Source organism: Macaca thibetana, chromosome 1, assembly GCF_024542745.1.
Source record: "Macaca thibetana thibetana isolate TM-01 chromosome 1, ASM2454274v1, whole genome shotgun sequence".
NCBI classification, from domain to species: Eukaryota; Metazoa; Chordata; class Mammalia; order Primates; family Cercopithecidae; genus Macaca; species Macaca thibetana.
The window spans coordinates 137639857-137663219 of record NC_065578.1 but is presented as its reverse complement, the minus strand read 5'-3'; the positions used below and the strand labels follow the sequence as shown (position 1 = coordinate 137663219).

Genomic DNA, 23363 nt, shown 5'->3' with positions numbered 1-23363 from the left:
GAGGAAAAAGAACAGCACTATTCAAATGGTGTATTCTTTTTACTCTCAGCCACCAATCAGGGCCCTTTTCTCCCACTGCCTAGAATTCCTGTGCCCTGCACTAGAAGCGTCTACGGGCCCTGCTCTCTGCTCTTTTGAGTATTTAACATGCTTTATGGAACTGGGGTGCAGCCCAGTGACTGTGATTCTTTGGTTCAAACACTTAACTGGTGCTTCACCCTTAATTTTTTTCTGTATGTTAAACTAGTCAGCAAATACTCAAGGTCTACTATGTGCTTTAAATGATACTAACATTTCCGTTTAGAAGGTTCTGTGCATTACAGAATATCTGTAACGGAGACAGTCCTTTTCCCCTTTCTCAATCTTCACATGTATTGATTCCTTCAGATTTCAACAGAAATAACCAATAAATGTGGCAGACATTCTCACAACACCCTAAGTCATTATGACGGTCATTTATTTACCCTTTTACAATGCTTCTGTTACTTTATAAAGAAAACTATTTAGAAAGACAAATTTACATAGTTAATTCTTTAGTTTTCAAATGTCTCTTCACCAGAAGATTTAATTTTCCTCTTATGTGACTTGACCATTAGCATTCCACAAAGAATTTATCCTGGAACTCATTTATGTTGATGGTGAATATCTGTAACCATCCTAAATTTACTGCATTAATATTTTACTTTCTAATCACTTTTAGGCTTTAATTTGAAGGTTTCATCTTTCCAGTATTGATATTTTAAAAAGTTTTGATGTCTCAAAAATTACCTAGACATAACATAAAGGGGAACACATAATAATCCACAGCTTTTGATGTTGGGAACAGAAGAACCTGCATCACAGACTTCCAGCAGTTCTTGGCTCCTATAAACGGCCTTTCTTGAGGGATTACTGACTTCAGCTGCTTAGTTAAATCTACACATCCTCAGAAGAAAACTCTTCTTAAATGTCCTCTACCATGTCTTTACGTAGCCAAAGCTATCTACGTCAATTTCATTCTTTCAGCGTCGTGGAGGTTCCTTATAAATACCTGTATGTCAAGTTTTGACTTTAAAAAGCATCTAACTTATAAATATTAAATGGCTTTCAGTGAAAAGACAGAGGTATTAAACATCAGTCATTTCAATATACTAGGATGCTTTTCTCATTCCTTAGAGCTTTGGAGAGATGTACAGATATGAACTCACCTTTCTATTAAAAACAAAAGTGGTGCTACCAGAAAAATGTTTGGAGTTTGGAAGTGAATTTTATGATAGCTACATAGAGGAATTAAGAGCTCCTACAGAGTTCCTTTGCGACGTTTGCTTTACACAGTTACTTTTACGCTGCTTATAATCGGTAGAATTTAAAGGGTAATGGTGTTAAAAAGTTACAATGGCTACACAGGAACTAAAGAGACCCTGTAGCATACCTTTGCACACTGTGCTTCATAGGGTAACACTTCTTAGAATTAAAGGGCCAATTCTTCATAATGGCACTGAAAGTATATATAAATTTACAAGAGACATAAAAGTTGTAGCTAGGCAAATTTAAAAGGTTAGCATGTTACTTAACTCATTTTTGAATGAGAAGTGACTTTTAATTTGTAGACAAAAATTCTGACTTACATATGAAGAGAAGCAAGAACATGAGACAGGATAGAGCAAAAAAGAAAAAAAAATCAGCTGAAAATTTAACAACTGTCAACTCTGTAATGGCTGCAAAAGTTAATGAATGTTGGGAACATGTGGTCCATGATAAGTGGAGAAGAGAATGGAGGCGGTTGAAAGGGGGAAAATTTGGGTCTGGTCAAAGAAAATAATACAAGGACTGTAATTTTGTATTTCTAAAGAAGACATCAGAATTATAAAATGGAACTCAAAATTAATACTTTATAATAGAGAAAAAGTACTACTGCTTATATGTAGGTTTTAAGAAATCAGCATCATGTATAAACACCATACACATTTTGCTATAAAGTTCAATACTCGATAATGCCCTTTACCACACAATGTCCTTTACCATGCAAACTATATAAAGGAAAATTCTAACTGTATGAATGAGTTTTAAGTATCTGAATGTGTTGCAGAACAAAATGGAATAAAAATTAAACACTTACTATCAACTTGACTGTAAGAAGAAGTTACTGTGTCAAGGTGGGCAAAGAGAAAATAAGAACAGGGAATACCCAACAGTTATTTCACACAAAAAGTAGACACATCATCACGTATTTCTTTTGTATACATTACTTAGTATTCACGACTTCTATGAAATCTTTAAAGAGTAGTAACGTGACATGTAAACTTTTAAGTAGTAAAGTCTTGGACTTTAAAAGGTGTTTTTCACATCCAATGTAACTTACTTTAAAACAAATTATTTCAGAAGATTATCTAAGTGTCACAAACAAGCAACACATATATACTGCAATTTTATTTCAATCGCACAAACGAAGTTAGCGTGTAGGAAATTGAAGTGAAACAAATTTAAACGAAATAGTTACGGTAAAAATAGAAAACTGAAAATTCTAAGAAGGAAGTACACCTAAAAAGCATGAGAATTCAACATTCATTAGTGTTTCATCTTCAGTTTTGATTGACACTTGATGCTTGCAAATTTTTAAACAAACTTTTAAATCATGATGACTATTCCGAAGAGATTTCAGCACCAGCACTAAGATTTGTACATTCAGTTTGTTTGCAATTGACTTGTGAGCCATTTACATAGTGGATAGTACAGATTTGTCACAGGTCAGATCACAGTGTTGAGGAAAGCAGTACCTTCCTGTCATGAGAAAGGATCCCCTAAACTGTACTCAGCTTAAGACATCCAATGTACAAGAGCACAAAAACCATCATAATAATGTGGTTCCAGGAACATAGTTTTGATAAGGTAAAGAACTTAGGCTTCTGTTTCCCACTGTAATTACTGAAATCTCTAATAATGACACAACTGTCATGTATGTGACAGCAAATGTATATAATAATTCATTCAGACTTCTTGGAAAGAACACATTTAGCAATCTGGGATGATGGAAAATATAGTGTGATTCAACACTGGTTTTTTTTTTTTTTGTCATTTTACACAGACATCATGTTAATATTAGACCAAGGCACAAAACGTTTAGTGCATAAACCCAGTTTCTTTTAAGATTTAGCATTTTATTTTAGTCTCTTATCTTAGTTTGGACCACTTGTACCCAGTACTCTACCTACTATAGACTATTTAACTTACCCAACAAAATCAAAAGAGGTTTCTGACCAGATTTATAGGGGACATAACTGATTATATTATCAAAGTGTTTGCATAACCAAAAGTACAATAATAAAGATGAAAATGCCTCCTATTTCTTTTAGAAAATACGTCATAAGCTTGCTGCATCTTTGATGTTTTTACTACTACTGCATGACAATGAATATCTGATAGAAAAAAGAAATGTATACTTGAATTATGATAGCTCATCCATCACAGTTTAATCTAAAAGTGAAATTTCTACAGAAATAGGAACTATTTTAACAAAGAAAAAAAAAACCCTCATCCAAACTTCTTTGTAGTGGTAAATGCTGCAAATTTGCAGCATTTAGAAAACTACACTATCAACAAGCTCTGCTTTATGGACAGAGATGTACAAAATCTAGAAAGCAGATGAAAGTGAATTATTTCAAAATTTTAGTAAAACTTCTGATAATCAGAGTTCAAAGCAAATATGGCACATAACAACTCAAGCATAAATCAAGATGGAGAGCCTGGAGAGTTTGATTTCTTAAATTTTCCAAAAAGCTATCATTGCAACATACAGGATTTCTCCCTTATTTTAACCTTGCCAGTTTCAAAGGAAAGAAAAGTGGCTTCCATATAGACAGCATGTGCGCGAGGGCACACACACACAGGGTGGCAGGCAGAGAGTCTAATTCCTTCTTCCCACCACCCTCAAGTCTCACTTTACTTATTAAAAGAAAACTGCAAAACTCCTTGTTGGTTTTCCTTTACCTAATGATTTCTGTGACCTTAATTGCTGCCATCATTGTTATTTCTTGCATTTCAACATAACAAAATTCAAAAGCAGCTTCATTCAGGAGCATGTATCTAAACACCTGTGTAACAGCAGGGGACCTAGGTAATAATAACTGCCAAATTCAGTGATCAAACTTTTGAGTTCCACAGTAAGATATTATGTGAAGCTCTGAATCATGTTTCAGACCATTGAAATTACTGGTTAAAATACAAATAGCTGAAGACATGATGTAAAAGATTAAGTACTTGGTTTTGTAACATATTTACCAATTAAAGTCACAAAATATTCCTCATTATTATTCATGCAGGTAACTGAGAAAAAGATAGTGCAGAAATCAAGTTCAAATAAAAAAATTATTCCTCCCCTTCCTCCCACTCCCCTATACTCTACAAAATGTTTTCCCTGGGACTAGGCCTTGAAAAGGCCACTACATATTAGTGTGACATGCATTACTGTCTGCAATTAAAAAAGCTAACTTTGTGGTGATTGTAATTACATTATAAAAATGTCCACATGCATAAATCTAAAAAAGGTTGAAAACCTACAGTAAATCTACAATATAGTGTTTACATTTGACCACTGGTTTGTGTTATGTAGAAGTCATAGATTTGGTAAAGCATTGTAACAATTTAGGAAGGCATCTAAATCTTTAAATTCTGGACAAATTTTATGTTTTAATCTACAAAATTGCATGAAGGCTAACTTGAGAGACTTCCTATCATTCTAAAATTCCTCAAGCTGAAGATATCATTTTTCGGACACTTTCTTATAAATATTACCCTTTGAAAGCACTTACAATTCCATTTGTTCCACTTATTATGATCTTAACTTACATAGGCCTGATCTCAATTATTCATGGAATATCAAACATGATAGGAAGAACAAACCTGAGAGAAACATTACAATACAATAGCAAACTTGCTCAATTCTTTACCAGCACTCTCTACAAAAAAACTTCCTAAGCCTTTCTCCTCTTTATTTTAGCAATGTATTGTGGAAAATGTGCAATTTTATCTTGACATGAAAATATTTCAATGCACGGTGATTTTGCCTGATGGGTTTTAGTATTTTCTGCATAACTGTTACAGGAACTCTTATATGATTCTCTTCCATTCTGTTGTAAAGGCCAGAAAAAAGCAGCAAACGGAGAGGGAAAAGAGCTTATCGCCAGAGTCATAATGTTTGAAGGCTTTCAGAGTAGGTTGGTTTTTCCCTCCTTCTGTTTGTCTCCATTTTCTTCTTACAGCTCATAAAATGTAGGGATTTGCTGTTGTGAACAGTTGTTGTTTGTAGGATTTTTTTTCCTTCAGATTAAAGTCCTATCTCTCCTTAGTCTGTTCCTCTATGCAGTATTTGACTTGCTCAGTTCCTGCCTGATTGCTGGATGGAAAAGAACAAGTATTGAAAATAAATATAATGGTAAAGTAAGATAAATGAGTGGCTCATTCTTAAGAAACTTTAAGGATTGTGCTCAAACTCACAGTAATAAAAAAATTAACTTTGCATCTTTCATTGCACACATCTTTAATACTAGAAAGATGATACTAATTTCTATATATTTTCTCCTTTTGTATACAAAATGAAAACACTGAGTATGTGGGCTCAAAAAGAAGAGGGCACTGGGATAGGTGAGCAGGAGTAACCTAGAGAAAGATCTGTTCATGTGGATTTCCATCTAAGACAAGACAACATCTGAATTGAGGGATTTTGTTTAATCCCTATTTATAAAAATAATTTCCATTATATGAAGGAGAAACCTCCTCCCCAAAACCCTAATCCTAAAAGGGCAGGACTATGGAAGTCATTGCCCTCAAGTAATCAACTGGGCATTTCCTTATTTGCATTTTCTTAAAAATGGTGAATCTTAAACATTGTTTATAGGAATAGGAATAGTAAATTTGTCCAGATACTTACCATCAATGAGCTCTTCTTTTAGCTTTGTTAACTCCTTTCTCATTTCATCTAAAATGTCCTAAAATATTAGAGAAAAATATCAGAAATACAGAAAAAAAAATACTGCTAAAAAGATTCTTACTCATATAAAATTTTAAGAATGTCATGAAGTATGATGTGTAGTTTTCTTTTTGTTTCCAGAGCCACAATTCTATTTCTTGGAAGACTAGCCTTGGTAAATTTTGTTTTAATATTCTTCCCTTCCCAATCCTGGCTTATTCTAGCCTAGCAATATGTGAAATAGAATGCTTCCTAAAATTAAGATAATTACTCTGTCATCCAGTGAAAGGTATGATTCAGATAGTTTCTAGAAATGATAACAGCTGTGCTTTCAATCGAGTCCTCTGGGAACAATCTCAGAGGTGATGCAAAGGAAGTTTAGAGGATGAAGATATCACAATAAACTGGACAATCGGCTCTTGGCAAATCTGTTCTTTTGTTTGAAGTATGGAGATTTCTTAGGAATCACCATAGCTGCCAAACCATATTTCAAGGAGTCTAGGATTTCCCTGAAGGGACCTCAGAGATTGCCCTAATGGGTAGGCAGGAAGGTGGGCGAGGCCCTGGTTGACCCATGCTGTCCAATACGGCAGGCACCAGCCATATGCAGCTGCTGAAATGAGGCTAATCTGAAATGAGATGTGCTGTAAGTGTAAAGCACACACCAGAGTTCTCAGATTTAATATGATGAAAACAATGTAAAATAACTCGTTAGTAATTTATAAAAATTGACTACATATTAAAACATACTTTAAATACATTATTAAGTTTCTAAATTAATGTTGTCCTTTTGTTTTGTATTTTTAAAATGCGGCTACTAGAAAAAATTTAAAATATATACATAGCCCACATTATACTTCTATTAACTGTGGTGCTCTGGGCCCTCCTTCAAGAACTGCAGATTTGGCCGGGTGCGGTGGCTCACGCCTGTAATCCCAGCACTTTGGGAGGCTGAGGCAGACGGATCACTTGAGGCTGGGAAATTTGAGACCAGCCTGGCCAACATGGTGAAACCCCGTCTCTACAAAAACTACAAAAGTTAGCCGGGCGTGGTAGTGTACACCTGTAATCCCAGCTACTTGGGAGGCTGAGGCAGGAGAATCGCTTGAACCTGGGAGGCAGAGGCTGCAGTGAGCCAAGATCGCACCACTGCACTTCAGCCTGGGTGGTAGAGTGAGACTCTGTCTCAAAAACAAAAAACAAACAAAAAACCCCCCTGCAGATTCAAGATTGGAGGTCCTATGACAAAGTGACACAATTTTAGTGTGTGAAAAGTAACAGCTGTCCTTTGGAAGGATTAGTTTTGAATTGTGTGACTTTAACACTGAATCCCCCAGGAAAAATTAAATTGCTCTGTTAAAGTTTACCTTTTGAAAAGCTTCTCATGTTTAAAATAAAACTATCAATTAAAGTCTTCATTTTAACAATGGAAAAGACTGAGACACAGAAGTTATTAAATAAACTCACAGATATCCTGATCCAAATTACTCTTTACATCTCATCCCCCAAATCAAATCTATTCCTCTGTTATCCTCCAATTCTTTAGGAAACCAAGAATTGACCATGTTTTGAAGTGTGTGGAAGTGCTCTATTTTAAAATATTTTTCAAGAAAGCCACATTCAATACAGAGCAAAACAAGGGCTTGATTTTCAATGACCACATGTTCCCCTTTAAGATCATGTAACTGAATTTAACTTTTCAAATAGCTTTGCAGTATGAAAATTCAGTTTATCTAAAAAATGTATTTCATCTCTTCTGTGAATAAGGTATTTTAAATCACAATCCTATCACTTACTACTTCTTCCTGAGTACACAGGTATTAAATATAATGCATATGTACCCAAATGTGGACAGTATCTTTTTTTATATAAAATTGAGATAACTGTACACATCTGTTTTGTTACCTAACACAGGCAAGTATTCACAATTTACTATTAAGCATACTAAATTATGATCCCTTGAAGCCTACAGAGCCTCTACTCTACCCACTATAGCTTTGTATACTTCCACAATATTTTCTTTGAATAAATTCCTGGAATTCATATCACTGAGTTCAAGGTAAGACATTTATTTTTCAGGCTTTTGATTTTGTTTTTCCAAACTGCTTTTTAGAAAGCCGACGTATAGAAGAGTGCCTATTTCCTCGCACTCTTGCCAAAATCAGATTTGTTGCGTTCGATTTTGCCAATACAGTAACTGAAAAGCAAAAGCCCCATTGTTTTCTTTACAACTGCATACCATGCACTTACATTTAAACCTTATGCTGTTATCACTGAACCACAGCCCCACCCTCCACTACCTCTGGAACTTCATGCAAACTCAATGAACTGAAGTGTAGATTTGAAAAAATACAGTACTACTAATGCCACTGTTTAATTTGTATAACAATAGCTCTATGGTTTATCTAAGTACATTCAGGATCCATGTCAAAGATATGCATATAAGATATTTTTTTAAAAGAAACAAGTACAAATAAAGCTGCCACTGAGCGCCCACCTGCTTCAGCCTGTCATAGTCAAGTCCTTCCGTCTGGACTCCATTGGCACTGGGCTGTGATAAGGGTGTGGATTTTGGTCTGCATAAATGAAATTTCCAGGACAGGTAAACAACATTCTTAACACTTAATGAGTTCATAAATAATTGCAAATTTGCCAACCCAACACCAGATTTAAATACATTTCTTTAAAATAGCCATTTTGTTAAAAATTATCAAAATTGTAGGGCTGATTAGGACATAAAACAAAATTTTTTCACTTTTCTCAGTATTTCTTATTTATAAAAGAACTAGAAAAAGGTGACAAGATGGTAAGACTTCTTCAGAAAAGAGTAGACGATGGTATTCTTTGGGCATGAGGTAACCAGATAACGTGGCATGTTGACCAAGACAGTGATGAAGAGGCCAGCTGGAACATCTGAGGCTCAAATAACACAATCTTGTTTTGTCTTTCTTTTGAACTTTTACATTATCTACTTAAATACCTGGGCAAACCAGTGAAAGGAGAAACATAAAGACTTGAATGTTTTACACTAACATAAATCAGCTTACAAAGTTGATGCCTTGGATTGCAGGAAGAAAACATTTTTAGTGAGCATGATTTGCTTTATACATATTATTCCATTTCAAGCATCAAAATAAAAAATGTTTTAAAAATGTTTATTAGATTAGACTATGTGACTATTTCCTTGTGAAAATTTTATGGAGACGTCATTTGAATGCTGTGTTTCAGGCTAACTACTTCCACACATTTATTTTATTAAATAAAAAGGAAATGCCAAACAGAAGCAGATTGTCAATTATTATTGCACTTTCAAAAGTTTAGTTTCTATTATAATTCTTAATAAGTCAATGATTAGGTATATTTTAAACAAGTTTCAGCACCAAATAAACCAGTCATGGTGCCCTCTCCAATTGTGGCAATAAAAGAATCCTCAGCGGAAAACCTAGAGTTTTAATTGGGCACGCCTCTGGGTTCTGGTTTAGTCTAGTACGAGCCACGAATAAATGCAACTTAAAACCATCAGGCAAATCATATATTCCCAATTTTGCAGAGTACCAATGTTAGCAATCTGAAGCAAGACCCAAAAGGCGTAATAAATTTTTCCAAGTTATAATTTTATAACTCTTATAAGACATAAAATACTTTAAACCCATAGGCATGGTTCCTGAAGATTAAACACTGAGTTAATCTTTTTGTTGTTGTTGCTGCTGTTTATGAGATGCAGTCTTGCTCTGTCTCCCAGGCTGGAGTGCAGTTGGTGTGATCTCGGCTCACTGCAGCCTCTGCCTCCTGGGTTCAAGTGATTCTCCTGCCTCAGCCTCCGGAGTAGCTGGGATTACAGGTGCGCCACAAGGACTGGCTAATTTTTTTTTGTATTTTGAGTAGAGACGGGGTTTCACCATGTTGGCCAGGCTGGTCTCGAACTCCTGACTTCATAATTTGTCTGCTTCAGCCTCCCAAATTGCTGGGTGTAGGTGTGAGCCACCATGCCCGGCCTGTTAATCTGCTTTACTATCAAAATGTATTACTGCTTAAAAGACTGTTAGGAAGCAAGTCGTCCAATTTTACCTTATTAGGTATCTGCTTATATGAGTGGGGGAAATAATAACTTTCAGAAAACTTCATTCAATACGCACTGAGCTAGGCACTGTAGGGAATAAGATTTATATGAAATATTTCCTTTCCTCTTGTGAGGCTACACCTTCTTACTTTGCTAGGGAAGACTACTAAATTCCAAGGTCACTTAAGATTTACTGAGATCCATAAAATGCAAGTCATGGTGCCCTATGCAGAGCCACGTCTGGCAAATAGTCTTACAGTTTAGGACACCATCATTTCATATACTCACTCATGCTACCTATTCCTGTTCTCTAGAATTAAACTATAATTCATACTCTGCTTTTCTTTTACATTTCTCATTTAAGTGGTCCATTTAGCTAGTTATTTTCTCAAGTTATACAATGAATACCTCTGAAATTCACATGAACAACTACAGTCTGCTATTTAATTGGGCAAGTATGTTACGAATATATCCATATTTACTAGGCAATGTAAAATATTATTGTCATGTAATAAAAACAATTGTGGAGACATGCAAATTTTTAAAAATTTAATTCATGCTAACATGCAATCCATCACCACCACCACCATGATAATTAACTAAAGGGGGGAACTTTTCATACTGAAGGAAAGATGTAATCACCACTTTTTTTCTTAACTTTTACCAAAAAAGTTTATCAGTAACATTATCCCAGGGGGTACTATGTGTGAAAGCGGCAAGATAACTGAGCAGATTTACTACATTAAAAAATATATATATATTTTTGAACACAGGGTCTCATTCTGTCACGCAGGCTGCAGGGCAGTGGCATGATCTCAGCTCACTGCAGCCTTGACCTCCTGGGCTCAAGCCTTCTTCCCACCTCAGCCTCCCACAGGCACATGCAACCATGCCCAGCTAATTTTTGTATGTTTTATAGAGACAGGGTTTAACCACGTTGCCTAGGCTAGTCTCAAGCTCCTGGACTCAAGTGATCCTCCTGCCTAGGCCTCCCAAAGAGCTGGGATTATAGGCATGAGCTATGGTACCCAGCCTTAAAAATTTCATTGTTAAATGCTATTTTTCTATGTACTAGCAAATTTTCTAAAGAAATCTTTTGGCCAAAACAAACCACCTCAAAAAAAAAAAAAAAAAAAAAAAGCAGAAAAAACTATTTCACTAGTGGAATATAAACATTTTGTGAAGATTTAACTGGCTGACAAAATTAACTTGTTAAGTAGTTTGATCATTAATAGCATAAAAATAATTTTAGCAAGTAAGAATTTGGCCAGAGTCTGCTTACTGAACTCCCAACTCACTGTGATACACATCCACTATGAACAGCATTTAATTCATATTCCCAGTGGACCTGATGTATATTTAAAAAAAAAAAAAAAAAAAAAGATGTATAAAATAACATAAATATATTTCAGTTATTTCTAACCTATGGGTTTTCATCATAATTGATCACAAAATGAGGGTTTCTCAGGTTTTTATTTTACTTTTTTTTTTTTTTTTAAAAGAGAGTGTCTCATTTTGTCACCCAGGCTAGGGTGCAGTGGTGTGATCATGCCTCACTGCAGCCTCTTAACTCCTATGCACAAGATATCTTCCTGTCTTAGCCTCCTGAGTAGCTGGGACTACAGGCACAAGCCACCAGGCCCAGCTAGTTTTTTCATTTTTTGTAAAGATGGGGTCTCGCTAAGTTTCCCAGGCTGGTCTTGAACTCCTGGCCCCAAATGATCATCCAGCCTTGGCTTCCCAAGGTGCCAAAACTATAGGTGTGAACCACCGTGCTGGGCCAGTTTTTATTATTTTATGATGAGAGTGTTGCCTTTTAAACATCTGCCTATAAAATGTACTACTATATTTAAGTCCCTATTCTGCCACATTAATTGTGTAAGTAACTGAAAAGCATTTGAGGATTTTTTTTTAGCTGTCAATTTTTTTAATTAAGAAAAAACTAGTTCATATCTTAAGTGTTCTTAATTAAAAAATGGTATAATAGCGCTCATCTAGAAAACAATCTACTCAGGGTGTTAGATGTTAAATTGTCCAAGATAATTTACTACAAAGTATCTAGGAAACAGAGATTTTCCTCAAAGAAACCACAACCGTGGCTTTAATATTAGCCCATGTTCCAGTAACAGATGGAAAAGGATCTTCTATCTACTTTTTTGAAACCTTGTCTTATAATCATAAGGCAAACAGCCTTTAAAAGAAAATGCTTAAGCTACAAATGGCCTAGATAATATATGTGGCCTTAGATTCCCAGTCTAGTATTTCGAATATGTTTACCATTTGTATTTATCCTAATCCAACTGTGAAGTGATGGCAGAATTTTTAAAAGGTATTCAAAATAAAGAAAAAAAAATCTCCCTTGTGGTGATTACCAATCCAGGTAGAAAAAGCTCAGCCCTATCCTGAACATGTTATTTAAAAGTCTCAAATCACAACGTCACAGCAGGATGATACCTGTGTAATGAATCATAGGACCTGTTGTCAAAAACAATCTGATTTTTCCTTGGAGAATCCCGTCTATGAAGGGGAAAACCATTGAAAGGGATACACAATAGAACTTTAAAAAATAATTCTCATTATGTTACTGTTTTATAGGTTGTTAATAGCAAACCAAACAATAATTGAGTCTATTAACCTTAAAATAACCAATTTTTCCCCAATAAAAAAGATATTTTAAAACTACTTTTAGTTATGTGAAGATACCAGTTACAGAAAATTTTAAAAATCATTACACAATGGCTACTTTTTATAGGTTGTTAGGCACAGTAAGTATATAAAAGTATAAAAAATTAACTCTTCTCAGGAGGCATGTAAAGGACTAGTTTTCCCATCTTGAATACAAGATCTGTCAGGTCTTAATAATCACAGATGAATGCACCAACCTTCCAAATGTTATAATCCAGTCATAGTTTAAAGCATTTTTAACCAAACATTCTTGCTTTTACTCTTAACAAATACAGCAATATGCAATATCTCATGTATATTATGGGATATTAATCCATCTTACCACTAACATAATTTTGACAAAGTTATTCCAAAGATAAATGGGCACCTTCACTACAATGCAAGGATGAGACATACTTAAAGCAGCTAATATACCTGCTTTCTGAAGGAACGGGGAGATAACTTAGGAAGAAAAGCAATATAGTTCTTACTCTTTTCAACGTATTTTTAAAATCCTTTATGGTTTAAAACAGCTTTTGTGAAATTTTAAAACCTACATACCAGTAGTTGGATCAAATCTATCAAAAGATATATGAGTGGTCAGGAAATAATCAGGGTTTCAGAATTTCTATTTTGGGAAATGGGAGGAAAACCACCTAACAGAATTGGAACATGATTATGGTGCACTATTAGATACTAAGAATCAAGATTCAACTCATTTATATAAAATTATTTTCAAAATGGTGACCTTTAGAGCACTTACTAAATTTCCAAGTCTGGGGAAAAAAAAAAAAAAAAAGTCTTTTTTCTCCCTACTCTGGAATTAGGAAAAATAAAAAAATCTTTCGAAGAACAACTTTTCCTTTACTAAATGGACCAAATACATCAAAGAACGTATTCCATTTGGAGAACCTCATCCATGTCCATTCTAAGACATGACTTCTGCCATCAACATAGGCTTAGCTTTATTTCACTATGGAATGCAGATCAACGAAGCAGGATGAAGAGAAAGGACAAATGACACGTGACAGGTCTGCAGACTGGAGTGCAATAGCGCGATATCAGCTCACTGCAACCTCCGTCTCCCAGGTTCAAGTGATTCTCGTGTCTCAGCCTCCCAAGTAGCTGGGATTGCAGGCGTGTGCCACCATGCCCAGTTAATTTTGGTATTTTTAGTAGAGATGGGGTTTCATCATGTTAGCCAAGCTGGTCTCTAATTCGTGACCTCAAGTGATCCCCCCACCTCAGCCTCCCAAAGTGCTGGGATTACAGGCATGAGCCACCACGCCTGGCCAGCCCCTTGTTATGGGCTTGATAAATCAGCACTTCATAATGTGGTACTGAAGAAAATCCATAACTGGTAGAGATATGTTAGAAGGCCATCTCAGTTAGGAGTCTGAGAAACACAAATGTGCAATTTTTCTACTCTACTGAAAACACATGTACACCAAAAGCAATTCCCCTCTTTCTTCTAAAGTAAAATATGATCATCTTTCAATCACTTAGAAACTAAAAGCTTTTATACATTCCAAAAGGTCTAGTTTCTTTGTGGAGCTTAAACAATTGTGTCATTACCAAATCTTCTTTCCAACTAGCAGAAAGCACCACATAGAAAGCCAAATCCAAATTCAGACTTAGACTAACACAGAACAGGTCTACAAGTCTATCCTTGTACTTCTCTTTATTAGGTTTCTATAATTAGAGTCAAGTTGCTTTTTACAAGACAAAAATAAGGCAAATAGCTCAGAAAGAAAAGACAAAATACTTTTTAGTTTCTAAATACATACTTTTTTTTTTTTTTCTGGGAAAAATACAAGTCCTTTAAACTTTATACAAGTCTCATAAACCAAGAAAAGGTTTCATCTGTGTTCAGGAGCTGTGATATAAATTTAGTCATGAAAATAAAGTATGCCTAGCTAAAGGAAGAACAAATTTGCCTAAACATGCCCACATGTACTTGTAGAAACAAGTATTAGCTAGCCTTGTTTCTGGATACTATCTTTTCTAACTTGATTACACTTACACATTTCAAATGAGATAGGGAAATACATGTTTCTACTTTATAAATTCAAAGATGTAGGTTTCATTTTGCTCTTCTCTCCAGCTGATTTTCAGGTTTAAAAAAGGCTCCAAAATACACACACACACACACACACACACACACACACACACACACACTATGTCATTGGGACTAATGGGGAAATGTGACTATATACTATATTAGATAATATTATTGTTCAATGTTAAATTTCTTGAGAGTAATAATGGTGTTCTGGTTACAAAGCAGATGTCCTGGTTCTTCCAAAAAACACTAAAGTATTTAGGGTGAAACACTTCTTATTTGTGAACTGCTTTCAAACTAATCAGAGGGGAAAAAAGTGTAGATATGTAGATAGTTAAGACAAGTGGGGCAAAATGTTGACAACTATTAAACCTAGGAAATGGGTATACACATATTCACTGTACTATCCTTTTAATTTTTCTGTAGTTTTGAATTTTTTAAAATACAAATTGGGAAAGACAAAGCTATCTTAAAATCTCAGATCATCTGGTTAATAAATGTAGGGTAGAATTTATCAATCACTAGTAATGTAGATGAGTAATATATAATGAGGCTTGGTGGTTGTCCAATACTAGGAGGATCATGAGAGTTTTATGGACTCCTTGTATAATTTCTTACCATTCAATTTTTTTCTACACTAAGAATGCACTAATTTCTTTTTTTATACAAATAAAATATAAAACTTAAGAGAAAAAAGTTGATACCTGGAGATAACAGGTGACTTGCTGCCATTCATTGTATTTGTTCTTTCCCAAGGTTTTCTTGTTGGTTCTTTAAAAACAAAGAACAGAAGTTATTAAATATACGCTTCCAGAGTTATTATAAAACAAAAAACAAAATACTAAATCTCATTATACCTGTTTACATAGCAGTAATATAAATAAAAATTTAAATTCTAAACTTTAGTTGAAATCTGTAAGGATTCTAATTTGCACAACGCCAGACCTCAAAATGAGAAGAAATTATAAACCAGTACGGGAAGTTTCCAAGGAAAAACTTACATTGTTAAGTCTAAAATATTATAATTCTATAAACTGGATGGTAAGGAGTTTCTCTAATAAAGAAAGGATAGTAAGAATAAAGTAGGATAATTTTAAAATTAGGATAGTTCAATTAATTAAAATGGAGTAGTATTACTGACATTGTCTTAAATTACTTTTAGCGCCAATGATAAAAACAATAAGTATAACTTATAATATGTTCATGTATTTCAACAATTAATCTAAATCCAAATAGTCCCTCTTAGGAAAAAAAAATAGGAGCAACTCAAATTAAATTTCAGAATCCTGAAATTCTACTATACTTCCTTGATTCTTAAACAATGAATTATTGGGACTTAGCCAATAATTCCAGTTAAATATAAACAAGTTCGCTCTAAGCTCTTATTACAAAAGACACTATGTAGTCAGTGACTCACTAGCTGGCTGTCTATTGTGCTTGAATTGTTTTTCTAATCTGGGCTGACTCACTGATACTGTCACTGGCCTCACTACATGACTGGGTAAAATCAGAAGTGGAATCTTGTCATGGAGGAAAGAATTTGGGCCACATGAGAATGAAGTCTATTCATGAGTTGTGATCTCATTGTGTAGTTTTAACTAAAACTGCTCTGAGTTCCAATTCAGCTCAACTGGCTTCTGCACATTCTCAGGTAGCTTATGGTCTCTTCAAAGTGCACTTACGCAAAAATAAACTCACACTCTTCCATGAAGCCCTGCTTTTGGTTCTGGATTTCTGTTGCATGCAGGCATTAGGTGTGAAACCTTGAAGTCATTATTGATCTTGCTTTACTCCTCATCAACCAAATTCCTTCTTTTTTATATTCCTTCTTTTGTATTCTAACAGCTAACACAGTCTCTCAATGACCGCCACAGTGGTGGCAAGTTCCACACATGACCAGGAAGATCAAATTGGATGGGGTTTGGGACAGGCAGAATCAGAAACATATCCAATTGACACCAGTCCAAGCAGGTGAAAAGAGGGAAGTCCTGAATGAAACTGAGGGACACCTGGACAGGGAGGGGAACGGTCATCGGACACTGTCACTAAAGAGGTGGCAGGTGGAAGGATGAGGGAGTAATTCCAAAGTGGATAAGATGTAGCAAGTGCTACCTTTTAACAGCTGGCTGAGGTCCTTTCCCAGTCAGCCAAACCAGAACCATCTTTTAGTCTTAAAGGTCATCTGGTTGTGAGAAAGAGCTGTTCAGCTGGCTCTGTGGAAGCTGAGAAGCAAGGGCCTCTTCTCTCTAAGGAGCTCAGCTGTGTTTCAGGAGGGGCAAGGGCTGGGTTCCCTTCAGAGGATCTTTACTGGCATGCATATAGAGCTTCCTAATTGGTCTGCCTATCTCAATCCTCCCTAGTTTTAATGGGAAAACCACAAGTGCCATTTTAATGTGCCTCAGTTTCAGTGGACTAAATGTCCACTGAACTCAGTACTTGCAGGATAAAGTCTAAACTCTTGATAATTTTATAAAAGGCTCTCAACATTTTTGTTTCTAACTCATATTTCCAAACTTTCCCCCACAATACTCCTCAAAAAGAATTCCCTGTTCTAGTCTATTTCCTATTTCTTAATCTCTTCTTGCTCATCTCCAACTCCATACCTTTGCTCAAGCTATACTTACATTCTGAAATATCACACCTTCCCTCACTTTCAGCCAAACTAAATACTCTTCAAGGCATACTAAGATATCACTTTTCTCTACAAAGGTGACTCAGGTGACTCGTATGTGTCATCTCCTCCCTCTTTGACACACATTACTTAATATTCAACATGTGGTTGTAAAAGGTTAACTTTACACCTGTGTGTCTCATCTTCCCAGCTGGACCAAGAGTTTTTTCGTGCTTAGAACCTGTACCTTTCACTTCAGGTGCCTGACACAATGTCAATTTAAAAACGGAATGAAACAAGTGACAAAAGAGGCCCTGCCCTTTTTGCTTTTATATATGTGTATATATATATATATATATATAATATAATATATATATATATATGAGACACACACACAAAACCTGCATATTTTTTCATATTTTTGTTGTTGTTGTTGTTGTTGAGACAGTCTCGCTTTGTCGCCCAGACTGGAGTGCAGTGGCGGATCTCAGCTCACTGCAAGCTCTGCCTCCCGGGTTCATGCCATTCTCCTGCCTCAGCCTCCCGAGTAGCTGGGACTACAGGCGCCTGCCACCTCGCCCAGCTAGGTTTTTGTATTTTTTAGTAGAGACGGGGTTTCACCGTGTTAGCCAGGATGGTCTCGATCTCCTGACCTTGTGATCCGCCCGTCTCGGCCTCCCAAAGTGCTGGGATTACAGGCTTGAGCCACCGTGCCCGGCCTATTTTTTCATATTTTATATAAGGGGTTATACATTATAAGGAATTTTTAACTTGGAGTCCACGGATAACCTTCAAGAAATTCATGAACATTCTGAAATTATGAACAAATCTGAATAAAAATACAATTTTCCCCCCTGGAAAAAGGATCTATAGCTCTCATCATATTCTAAAGGTTCTGTGACCCTGAAGTATGGTTCAGATTTACAACATCTATGCGGTACTAATGACAGCATATATAATTACTTTTGGCTTACAGAAAGAAGGATAAAGCTAAAATAAGTGGGTCACAAAGCACTGAATTTTTAATTAAAGTAACATAAATTGAGTCCTATTCAGAGGGAAAACAAAGCCATGATGTTAATTATGGTACAGCAATCAGTCTACTGAAGAGTCACTATTTAATAATGAGAATGAGGAATGGGGGGTGGGGGTGTGAAAAGATGGATTACAATCACAAAAAACAAAAACAGAAGTACTTTAAAAAAAAAAAACAAAGGGAGGTGGCACATTGTGGCTCATGCCTGTAATCCCAGCACTTTGGGAGACTGAAACAGCTGGATCACTTGAGTTCAGGAGTTTGAGACCAGCCTGGGCAACATGGTGAAACCCTGTCTCTACCAAAAATGCAAACAATTAGCCAGGAGTGGTGCTATGCACCTGGGGCCTCAGCTACTTGGGGGGTTGGGGGGCTAAGGTGGGAGGATCACTTGAGCCTAGGAGGTAGAGGATGCAGTGAGCCAAGATCGCACCATTGCACTCCAGCCTGGGCAACAGAGTGAGACCCCATCTCAAAAAAATAAAACAATGAAAATTAAAAAGGTAACTGTAGATGCAGTTGGTTGTCTTTAAATCAAAACTGTAGGAATATAAGCATTTCTCTATACTGGTTTCCTATGGACCACTCTAGATATTAACTCATCAAGTTTATTTATGTTGTTTCATTCCAGAATAGATAAGGAGTTGGATAGTCCAGCCCTTAGTCTTTAATCAAATATGAAGAAATAACTTGTGAATATGTAATGAGTTCATATTCTCATCTTGGATACAGCACTCATCAAGTACCTCTAGTGAAATATACTTTGTTAATAATCTAGGTGATTTACTGGATGCTCAAGAATTCTCAATGTCAGAAATTTCACTGAATTCAAGAACACTTCCCCAAAATTTTAAGGAGACTTTTTAAATTTACAAATCAGAAACTTTATTCCCTTAATTATCAATATCACCCAAATGAACGGCTAGGATACCCTTCTCAATTTGAGAATGTTCTGAGGGAGACTGCAGTACTAACTAACATGCTCACTTTATTTTTACCTTTAGGAAAACAATTATGAAAAATACTTCTCGTCATCTAATAGTACATTAATATTTTCCTTGTTTTAGTAAGTAACCTCAAGAAAGTAACAGCAGCTTCCAGGAGGAAAAAAGTTAATTAATGCTTTCAGGTGTGAACAAAGAACTCTGGCATTTTGGTGTCTAGTCACTTGGTCCAAACATGGGGAAAGGAGGAATTTTTAACTGGGGAGTATTAATACTTTCAGAGGAAGTTTATAAAGGTTAAAATATTTATCTTGAACTTACCAGGTGTACTTGTTGAAGAGGCCTTAGAAGTTACAGGCTCTGAATCTTCCTAAATGTACAGATACATATTAATATCACATCTACCAGTCCCCTGCTGCTATATACATTTAGTGTTTTACACGTGCACTTCTAATATTCTTTCTGCCACTCCCCACTTTCTCTTTCATCGGTCTTCTCTCCCTTTCATTTCAGCTTAGACTTCTTTCTTCTCCTGTTTTCAATCACCTCCCCTTCAACACTCCCCACAGTTCCTTTCCTCATGTGTTCTCCCTGAGAACTTTCACTAGCCAATGCTACAAAGCCAGACACAAGAGACAGATTTGAGGAATGGTATCAAAGGCAGCCAAATGGAGCAAGGGAAACATATTATTTGTTGCACACCAATATATAGCACAGACAAAGCAGAGTGTGCCCAGCTGAATCAGGGAGGAGGGCATGAAGGATACACTCTTAAGGGGCACAGCCAATAACCATCGAGCTCCTAGGGGAAATATATGAATTTAGGCTAATTCCTTCCTTTTAAATTAATGCAAGGGAAATGAAATGTCATTCACTCATTTAAGGAACAGAATTAAACTCCACAGGTTTGAACTTCAATGCTTTTCCCACAACTCCAAATACTCAACTCATTTTACTAAGACTGCCATTTAAAATTTATAAATAACAGTCAAAACAAGCCACTTCACATGCATAAATAGTTAAAAATTAGCAAATATAAGTTCAAGCTAATTAAGTTCAAATTAAATAAATGCTGACACTATTTCCTGAATGGGCTGTGCTTGAATACCATATTTTAAGATAGACTATCTTTATTAACTTACACCTTTGTCCTCTTTCTGTTCTGTTTCTACTGTTGATCCCTTTTCAGCAATTCTTCTCCTACAAAGAAGGAAAATCCAATTTTTAAAAATATTATCTGATTCAGTATAAAAACCACTTCTCTATGAGGAAAGAAGTGCATCTAGTTAGTTGTATTCGGAATAAAATTAAAATCCTCTCAATTCTGGGCATGTCCATTATAATGAAATTCCTTACCTCCTGGCCAGCAGGGCACTCATTTCTTCCATTAAACCACTACCCCCTAAAGGAAGGGGTCCATTTCCACGGCCTGTATCTGCTTTAGATGAGGCCGAGTTCACACCAATAGCATTCCCTCCACTTGGGAAAGAGGCATCCTCCATCTTAATGAGAATACACAGACATAATCAACTCCTATGTTAGACAACCGTATTTTTATTAATATATTACATCTAAAACAGAAGGAAACATCAGCATTAATTTTTAAAAACCTAAATATTATTTGTAAGCTTTAAGAACCAATAGATTCTTAGCATTGATTTTATATACCAACAAGAGTTTATCAAAACTACTATCAACAAGAATGCAATGAAACAGTATCATGTGTCTCTTCCTGTGTTGCCCTGAAAAGGGCATAACTTTGCTTTGATAATATTCCTGCTAAAACAACCCCTGCATAACTTGAATCTAACCTTGAGGAAAAATCAGATAAGCCAAACTGAAGGATACCAGGCAAAATAACTGCCTACAGTCTTCAAAAATGCTAGTATTGTGAAAGATTGAGGAATTATCATAAAGTAGATCAAAGAGACATTAGAACTAAATGCAATAATGATCTTGCACTATGAAAAAAACTGTCACTAAAGACGTCATTGGACTATAGATGAAATTTGAATATTAATACATTTGTAGATTACAGTATTCTATCAATGTTAACTTTCCTGATTTTGATAATTACATTACTGGTTATGCAGGTAAATGTCCTTGTTCTTATAAAATTCACACTGAGGTACTTAGGAAAATAGAAGCTTGTGTCTCTGAGTTACTCTCAAATCATTCAAACAAAAGTGCATGTGTAGGCCAGGTGCGATGGCTCACAACTGTAATCCCAGCATTTTGGGAGGCTGAGGCGGGTGGATCACCTGAGGTCAGGATTTCAAGACCAGCCTGGTCAACATCACGAAACCCTATCTCTACTAAAAATACAAAAATTAGCTGGGCATGGTGGTTGGCGCCTGTGATCCCAGCTACTCAGGAGGCTGAGGCAGAATCGCTTGAACCTGGGAGGTGGAGATTGCAGTGAGCTGAGATCGCGCCACTGCACTCCAGTCTGGATAACAAGAGTGAAACTCCGTCTCAAAAGAAAAAAAAAAAATGCATGTGTAAAGAAGGAAACATACCCGAAGAAGGAATAAAAAAGCAAATACTGGTAAAATGTTAATGGGTGAACCTACGTGATTAATTTATAGAAATTATTTATACTATTTTTACAACTTTACTATAAAAATTTTAATTATATCAATTCTTAATTTTTTATTTATTTTATGTTTTGAAACTAAGTCTCACTCTGTCACCCAGGCTGGAGTGCAGTGGCACGATCTCGGTTCACTGCAACCTCTACCTCCCGGGTTCCAGTGATTCTCCTGCCTCCGCCTCCTGAACAGCTGGGATTATAGGCACGTGTCACACACCTGGCTAAGTTTTGTACTTTTAGTGAGATAGGGTTTCACCATGTTGGCCAGCCTGGTCTCTAACTCCTGACCTCAGGTGATCCGCCCACCTCAGCCTCTCAAAGTGCAGGGATTATACAGGTGTAAGCCATTGCGCCCAGTTAAATTATTTCAATTTGTTAAATAAATGAAGTTCCTAACAGTTCATAAAATTAGAATACAATAAATTCAACATTTTAGATATTTAGGAAGAATAAGACATATTAAAAAAAAAATTTCAGAAAGCTACTTACCCGTGACACTTTCCTAAGTTTTGCTCCGGCAATTGCAGCTGCAAGTCCAGTTAAAGGGCGATTGTCTTCTGACACAGATGCCAAAAAGAATCCAGATGCAGGGAGGGGTGGGGCAGGAGGTGGTGGAGGAGGAGGGGGTACTTGATTAGGGAGAGGAGGGGGAGGAGGGGGCGGTGGAGGCCCAGTGGATGGCAGTGGAGGAGGTGGAGGGGGCCCTGGGGGAGGAGGGAGTGCTACTGAAGCCTGTGCAGGCCCTGGTGGGAGTGGTGGAGGAGGTGGAGGTGCAAGTGGTCCCAAGACAATGCCTGAGAGAGAGAAATGTTAAGTAAGACCATCAACAATAGAGCTGAGTGATATTATTTTATGTGGGAAGGTACGCAGAATGCCATGCTAAATTACACTGACTCATGTATTTACTTAATGAGTTCAATTTATCATACTTGTAAAATTCCAGTCAGTTTTGAAAGATACTGAAATGTAAGGTCCAAGTATATATAACTACTTACTTTATGTTAGAGCTTTAGTAATAGAACTATGCAACAGATCATCTAATTAAGATTTTTCGTTCATGGGGATTTGGTAAATAAGCAAAATAAATACTTATAAAATTTGGAAGAGAGGTAAGCATCCCTGAAAACACAAACTAGTATATACAAAGGCAGTTAGCACTACTTGAAATAACAGACCCAAAATAATCCACATTAACCTTAAGTGTCGAGACAGTAAATTCAGTAACAGTGAACACATATATTTAGTTGTTTACAGTCAAAGTGGCTGGATTAAAAACATGAAGGAGGAGTAAGTCCCAGGCTTCAGTATTTTAAAAATACTTAACATTTAAATTCAATGGATAGCCAAGGTTAAGATTTACTGAAGTAAAGGAATTTACTAGTACAAAGTAAAACCTCAAAATAATGCTCAGAAATAAATACCATAGGATTTGAAGCAGAGTTGTTTTAT

At 36.0% G+C, this 23363-nt stretch overlaps 1 protein-coding gene across 14 annotated transcripts in view; it reads right to left on the bottom strand.

Annotated features, from left to right (window-relative positions):
• Positions 1-2393: 2393 nt before the first annotated feature.
• LOC126937073 (protein enabled homolog) overlaps positions 2394-23363 on the bottom strand; it is a 156951-nt gene continuing 135981 nt past the window's right edge. For 9 of the 14 annotated variants that reach the window (XM_050760324.1, XM_050760352.1, XM_050760315.1 and 6 more), the window contains 9 exons: positions 22404-22708; positions 20678-20823; positions 20464-20521; positions 19643-19691; positions 15435-15501; positions 12459-12521; positions 8442-8520; positions 5906-5963; positions 2394-5371 (listed from right to left, as the gene is read on the bottom strand). In XM_050760324.1, coding sequence (XP_050616281.1) covers positions 5334-5371; positions 5906-5963; positions 8442-8520; positions 12459-12521; positions 15435-15501; positions 19643-19691; positions 20464-20521; positions 20678-20823; positions 22404-22708 — 863 coding nt within the window. In that variant the 3' untranslated portion in view covers positions 2394-5333. The remainder of the gene's footprint in view (positions 5372-5905; positions 5964-8441; positions 8521-12458; positions 12522-15434; positions 15502-19642; positions 19692-20463; positions 20522-20677; positions 20824-22403; positions 22709-23363) is intronic. The other 5 variants (XM_050760341.1, XM_050760355.1, XM_050760389.1 and 2 more) reach the window with 1 other exon arrangement.